The sequence below is a fragment of the Pinus tabuliformis genome, chromosome X (genome assembly GCF_031772625.1).
Source record: "Pinus tabuliformis cultivar Carrire ecotype Pingquan chromosome X, CPIR1, whole genome shotgun sequence".
Lineage (NCBI taxonomy): Eukaryota > Viridiplantae > Streptophyta > Pinopsida > Pinales > Pinaceae > Pinus > Pinus tabuliformis.
This window is the reverse complement of record NC_142308.1, coordinates 1,733,096,342-1,733,104,011: the sequence shown is the minus strand read 5'-3', so window position 1 is coordinate 1,733,104,011 and position 7,670 is coordinate 1,733,096,342. Positions and strand designations below refer to the sequence as shown.

Sequence of the window (7,670 nt, the reverse complement as noted above, 5' to 3'; positions counted from 1 at the left end):
TAGATAAGAGGGTAAGTGACTCTTCAGTGCAACAATTATTTAAAATGTCCTCATAAAAAATCTTTAAATTAAATAACTTATTTAAAAACTAGAATTTAAAATAAATTATTTATTTATTATTATATATCAAGTTTATGTCAAATTTTATTAGCGCAACAAATTGAGAATGGATTTTTCAACCAAATGACCCATAATCAAATCTCATAGAAGTTATTTTCTTAATAGTACTAAGAGAAGACACCTACTAAAATTGTTAAAATATTTCGTTTTATATATTAAAAAAATAATATGATTTTCATAATAAAGTGTAAATGTTATTAATGTGACCCATTTCACCACATAGATCAGAGTGTAACTCACTCCTAAGAGCAACAATTGTTTTCTATGTCCAGTTGAAAAAGTTTATCGCATCTACCCCATATTATGGTGAGAAAGGGAGCAGGATCCACAATGACCCCACATATATCAGAGTGTAACTCACTCCTAAGAGCGACAATCATTTTAAATGTCCAGTTGAAAAAGTTTATCGGATCCACCCCATATTATGGTGAGAAAGGGAGCAGGATCGACAATGACCCAACAACCTTCACCATTGGTATGCCATAAGAACTATCATCTTTTCAACAGAAAGAGAATTATTCCAACACTTCACTGGCCAATGTTCAAGTCGCACACGAAGATGAACTTTGTACAATTTGATATATTTAACTACACGAAAGCTGGATATATTCCACAACATATACAGAATAAATTTACAAAATAGCAGAAATGATCTGAAATGATTACAGATGTCACATGGAATTGCAGGGCTGTGAGCACAGAATGAAAATTCAAACGTGCCTTTGGGGTTTCAAGACCACTAAGTGCCAAGAGGACTGCCAACCTCAAAATGAATTCCGCTCCACTATGACATGCATGTTCTGGATGCATTTTGTATTAAAGATTTCACAGGGCTTTTAGGGCTTCGCACCAATAGGGCGCCCGCAGACTCCCCTGGCTTGACGGCAGATAAAGACAAACCCTGGCTTTGATAATCTTCGTACCGCCGAGACCCGTCGTCGAAGTTGAGCTCGTAACTCAGAGGATCGTAATTGAATCGCGAATGCTTCGAACTTCGAATAGTTTTGCCCTCTCTCTTGAGCCTGCCAAAGAAGTTTTTCCATTTGGGCACGCTGCAGGAGCTTCCGGCGTCGTGAATGACAGATTCCGACGATTCTCCGGCGCTTCTGACGCTGTTCCAGCCCTTGCGCCACCAATTCTGAGAATCCCCGGACACGGAATCAACCCTGGGGATCGATCGCCTGACCTTCTGAAACCACGAGGGCCGAAGGAGCGAACGCTCGTTGTCCGACCCGCAGCAGCAGTAGGAAAGAAGCAGGCGAGCGATTGTGGGGCTGCGAGCGCGTGCGTGGGATTCATCCATTTCGGATACAGATTCGATGTGTGAAACAGAATTGGCCACATTTGATATGAGACAGTTGAATGTGGGATGGTGGGATTTTGTAGAATGTGTGAACGGATATTGTTGGAACTTGGTGGAGAATGCTTCAAGAGCAAAGTAACGGTGTAGGCGGAGTTAAACGTTCGGTGGTGGGATTTTGTAGAAAATGTGCGAATGGATATTGTTGGAACTTGGCAGATAATGCTTCAAGAGCAAAGGAAGGGTGTACGCGGACTGAGTTGTCAGGAAAGTTGTTGAAAATGCCAGATGTTATACTTGATATGGCCGCAGAGCCCAAAGATTTTGTTGTCATGCTGACGTGGAAACAGGAGGTTTAACACCGTCTTTATCCGTTTTTAATAAATAACTTTATTGGCAGTGTTTTAGCAGGTTTAACGCTGATTTTAACTTTATAATTAAGGATTAGTTTAATTTAGAGACTTTTTCACTTGAATTTAGCGAAAATTATTTTAAAAGAAAATTATTTTTGAATTTATAAATAGATTTGGCGTTTGAAATTTTTTAAAAATGGGGTAGCAAGCTAAGTGGGCTTGATTGTGGGGAAAACTATACAGTTAAGCGCGCTTGAGTCAGAGGAGATCTGGGATGGGTAACTCCACAGTTAAGCACGCTTGAGCCAGAGGAGATTTGGGATGGGTGACCTCCCGGGAAGTCCTGGTTACCGGGTGCAAACCCCGAAAGTGATGATTGATGCTATGTGATTCATTTCACTAGTTTCAATCCCACTTCTTCACCCCTAAGTGATGATTGATGCTATGTGATTCATTTCACTAGTTTCAATCCCACTTCTTCACCCCTAAGTGATGATTGATGCTATGTGATTCATTTCACTAGTTTCAATCCCACTTCTTCACCCCTGTGAGCATCACCTGATGCAATGAGCGCTAATGAACAATTCAAAAATCATGAGAAATTAGTCAGTTACGACTACCTCTCATAGAAATGATCATACGTTAATGACTTACTTAACGCAGTGGAATCCCAAAAACGATAATTCAAAAATCATGAGAAATTAGTCAGTTACGACTACTTACTTAACGCAGTGGAATCCCAAAAACGATAATTCAAAAATCATAGAAATTAGTCAGTTACGACTACTTACTTAACACAGTGGAATCCCAAAAACGATAATTCAAAAATTATGAGAAATTAGTCAGTTACGACTACCTCTCATAGAAATGGTCATACGTTAATGACTTACTTAACGCAGTGGAATCCCAAAAACAATATCTAATATAATGCACTGCGTAAACCCCCTAATACTTAAACTTAAACTCAAGTTTTTTTAAAAAAGACCAGATTTTAATTAAAATTAACCAAAAAAATCTTATGAAAAAAGCCATTATATCTATAAATTCAACTACTGTTATAATTACAAACTAAACATAAATATTAATATTAATATTTGATAATGAAATATTTATGACATACATTTTGCCTTATCAACTTTTAACGGTAAAAAGAAAATTTAAAAACTGGTAAAACATTTAAGCTCATGTGACGCAATACCTAACCAGACGAAAGGATCCTTTGTTACGACGGCTGCAACTATTATCCTTGCTTTGGATTATGATAGAGTTTAGTCTTTCTCAAGCGTAGTTCGGCCGGAAAGTAATGGACAAGAAACAAACTTTTAATTTTTGAAAAATGGGTTACACATAGGCAAGTTACCACTAAGCAACCTAAACACGGAACTCACTTCAGCCGAAATTCTTTCATGATTTCTTTCCTGGACTATTAACTATCCTAAAAGATACTTTAACCTATTGTTTAATGTTAATACTTTTATTTGAACAATATGAATTCCAATTTAAAAAGAAATTAAAATCAAAGTTTAAAATATTATTATTTTTAACATCTGATATAATAAAGTGAAGAAAATAATAACCGATAATAAAATAAATAAATTAACCAGTGCTATAATAAAATAGATACATCTTCGGCCTGGAGTATGCCGTAAAACTGCTTCTGCTTGGCTAAGAGCTCGTCTTCCTCGGACGTAAGGAAACAGGTTAACGGCCCAAGACCCAGAGGCATCTGGCAGGAGTGAGAGCCTGCTCCCGATTACGGACCACCAGCAGGGTTATGCCAGGTGGCGTGGTTTTCCTATTTAACAATGATGAGTCAAACCCAGCATTCGCGGATAGCAGCCAGAGATGGCTGTCCTCACTGTTGGTTTGACACCTGAGTTGATAGGTTTTACCACCTTCGGAAAAAAAAATAAAATAGATACATCTTGTGTACTAATTGGCTTTATAACACTTCGTTTAACCTAGTAATTTTATAATCTTACTAAAATTGAATTAGGTCATTTTCGCCCTCGGTAGAATTTGATGACTTAGCAACATAATATATATAGAAACTATCATAAATTGCAAATTATTAACTTGATATATTGAAAATATCAAATATGTATCATCCACTTGCATTTATTTAGTTGAGATAATCATAGTTGTTGGAAAGCTAACTATCAAAGCCATCTCACTTTTCGATGATACAATGGCTATTCACATAGAGCGAAGTACGTATAATTTTTTCAGGTTTCTTTTCATGTTTATCAAGAATATTGTTACGTGTTCATAAATATTGTTAAAGAAGTAAATGTTCGGGAAAATGAAATGTAGTTTTCAAAACTGATTTATATAATGACTAAGAAAATTTAAAAATAAAATATCATATGGTGATTAATCTTAATTTTAAAAAGATGGACGTATTTTTTCTATTTTAATTATGGTAAGAAATAATATTAAAAAAATTGTTTTTTTTTTATATGTTTTAACGAGTATAGTTTGAATAGACTTAATTGTTAAGAATATGAGTTTTATCCTGACCTAATAGGTTATAGGCTAAAATGTCATGAGTAGATTTATATTAATGTAAAATATATGTTTATTAATTTAAATTTCAATTTCAAAATATATGTTTATTAATATGAGAGATATAGGTACTGATGATTTGTTTGTTGGATCTATGCTTTGTACACTAATCTTTAATATTTTCGATTGTATAGTAAAGGTGCTTCGCTATTGTGAGTTAGGAAGTGAAGAGATTTCACCTATAAAGGTTGGAGTTGGATTTGGATGTAAATATGAGTGATGGTATTGAGGTGTTAAAATCAGAGCTATCTATTGAGGTTATTATAAAGTTGGAATAAAAATATTCTAACAATGTTTTGAGAGATCGTTGAATCTCATTCTACCACTTATTTAATTAATTGTACCAATCCTAGAAGATCGTAGGTTCAAATCTAACGGTTTTTTTTTAAATTAATTTGACATCTTTGTGACATTAAGAGGTATAAAATTAAAAACACTTTTTTTTTAAATTTCCTCCGTACCCCTACATTAAAGCTAAATTTCAAAATACTTGTTATAATATTAACATTAACCTTTTAACCCAATAAAATTATGGTATTTTAGGAGTGCTTTCAGGGGCACATGTATCAACATAATAATGTACTTATACCCATTGTTATAAGAGATGGAGGTCTTGACGATTGCTATGTTGGATCTATGCTTTGTACACCAACCCTTAATGTTGAGGATTGTAAAATAAGTGTGCTTGGTTGTTGTGATTTAGGAAGTGAAGAGATTTCATCCATGGGCATCAAAGTTAGATATAAAGAGAAGTGGTGGAATTACATAGTGGCTTTACATAATGAACATCTGACATAGCACGTGGGTTCATGGAATACTAAACAATACCCTTAATTTCACTATATATTGGAAAATACTTCTAAAAATCAATTATTTAACCCCCTACAATTAATAACGTAATAAATGTTCACAATTAAAAAAAACCCCTACTTTCACAAGATATTGTAGGTATCTATTTCTTCATTAACATTTTTTATGACCCTCTATATTTTTTCATTAACTTTGAGCTCCATTTTTTATACGCGACATATAAAAACCCTTTAACCCCTATTATATACTCAGTATATTATGTCATTTTTCCTTAATATATATCCCCCAATACAAACGTGCATGGTATGGTATTTCTCCCCCAGTGAAGCCCTTGTGTGAAATTAAGATGTCAAAATGAAAAATACCTATTGAGTATATTATAAAGTTGAAATAAAAATACCCAAACAATATTATGAGAGATCCTTGAACCTCTTATCCTTTAGAAAAAGTAGTGTTTATGTCACCATCAATTCAATTGATTCTACCAATTAATAGGAACAAGTTTGATATCTGTGTAGTTGAGTGGAAGCCAAAAAGAAAGAATTAAGTGGACTTCTATAATGAAACATGTACAAGTATAGTCGTTGCAATAGAAACTGCTTTCACCAATTGGAGGGAATAATTATTATGCCTTTATCTATATAGTACACATGTGTAATCGTTGATCAAGGAGAACCCATAATCATTGCATGAGAAAAATCGATACTTGGGTGCAATGATAGGTTGGCTTGCTTCCAAAAATTATTGTGGTCAATGATGGAAAATATAGTCTCTCAATCTAGATGAAAGCTACATGGTAGATTTAAGAGAAAGAGTTGACCCAAGGTGTGAGTGAAGAGTTAATTTTCCATGAGCATGTTAAAGAGGAATTAAAGATAAAATAAGAATCCCTAATTCATAATGAGGTTGCTGAGTATGAAAATATCTCTAGCATGGGCATAAATTATAGCATATAAAGAGTAGAGAAGAGATTGGAGTGTAACATGGAAAGTAGAAGTGCTATCCTTACATTTGACTAAGGAATGAGAGAAGGGTAGGCCACCGAAGAAAAGTTGTTGAATTGACCCATTATGCAATGAAAAATGATAACTACAAATGAAAATTTAAAATTGTACTTACCCAAGAGTAATATTGACACTAAAACGTAGAGCTAGAACCTATGAAATGAAACACCCTCAGTTTTTAAACCTCATAGTAGTCTAATTATAATTAATTATGTTAATGATGATTGTATGGGAATGCAAATGTAAATTTTAACTGAATTGGAATAATTGTAATTATGTTTTAATAACAACTGGTGAAGCATATGATCCATGACAAGCCATGAGATAGGAGGGAATCGAATACAAGGGATTTATGGATTTAACCCTTGCCAATAAATTTATTGATCGAACCAATAACCACGAAGCCTAAGATTTTCAACAATCCATAGGAAAATATATAATGGGAAGGTGTGGTAATATCTTTGTAATAGCCCCTAGCTGTTTTCCTATGTAAATAAATAAAATAATAAGCAAGGTCAAGGGACATGTATTCCAAGCTGAATGTTGGGAAAAACATAGTGGTGGGGATTGTTAGTGATTAATAAATGGCTACGGAAATTGGCAAAGGAATTGGAAAAGGAAAAGAGGCATTAATTGACATTTATTTATGACAATAATGGAAAATAGGAGAAAAGGAAGGTTAAAGGTCACATAATTGCATGTGAAGAAATTGAAGGAAAATAAAGGAAAATAGGCCACCCTTCAACTTTGGCATATGTTTGGATTATTCATACCAGTGCTTCAACTTTTTAATGGCATAATCTAATGTTTGAGGTTCATGAAATCAAATTTGGTCTCTAAATGATAGGGGCAACCCACTGATGAATCTCTGAACATTTGCATTCTCCTCTTTAAGATATGACACATACCTCTACAATTCCATAAATTTGGTTATGTATTCTTCATCCGACATTTGTCCAATTCTAAGGTCATAAAATTATTTTTCTTTGTTATCAAAGTATCTGTATGATAAATATGTATTCCTAAAGATCCTTTCAAATTCACTACAATTCAACTCCCCTTCAGTTATACCTTGGACATTCAAATCTTCCCACCATAGGTATGGTTTTCCCTTCAAACTATAGGCGGCTGCCTTTTCTTTCATGTTCTCAGAATAGCTATGGATCTTGGAGAATTTATTCATTCCAATAAACCAAGCTTCTACATATTTAGCTTTCTTCATTTCTCGATCAAATGTGGGTTGTTTGGCCTTCTTAAATTCCTATCGCATATATTTCTTTTCTCTCTTTATCCGATGATGATAGTAATAATGATGCTTCCTGGTAGTATAACTAGAAGGCCTACTAGAGCCATGCCCATAAGTGCTAGTTATTCTCTTTGGAGTAGTCATTGGTATATTCACTCGGATAGTGTCTTCACTTTCCCATATGTATTTTTATTTGGACCTGCTACCATATACCCCATTTGTTTTCTCCTCTGGTTCTAAAGGGATATACCTATCTCTATGAATATTACCCA

General features: G+C 34.2%; 1 protein-coding gene across 1 annotated transcript; it reads right to left on the bottom strand.

The window, feature by feature from the left end:
• Positions 1 to 351: 351 nt before the first annotated feature.
• LOC149146718 (uncharacterized) lies at positions 352 to 1,559 on the bottom strand. Its single transcript, XM_089449288.1, has one exon. The coding sequence runs from the start codon at positions 1,421 to 1,423 to the stop codon at positions 905 to 907; it is 519 nt and encodes a 172-aa protein (XP_089305414.1). The 5' UTR covers positions 1,424 to 1,559; the 3' UTR covers positions 352 to 904.
• Between the last annotated feature and the right edge of the window lie 6,111 nt (positions 1,560 to 7,670).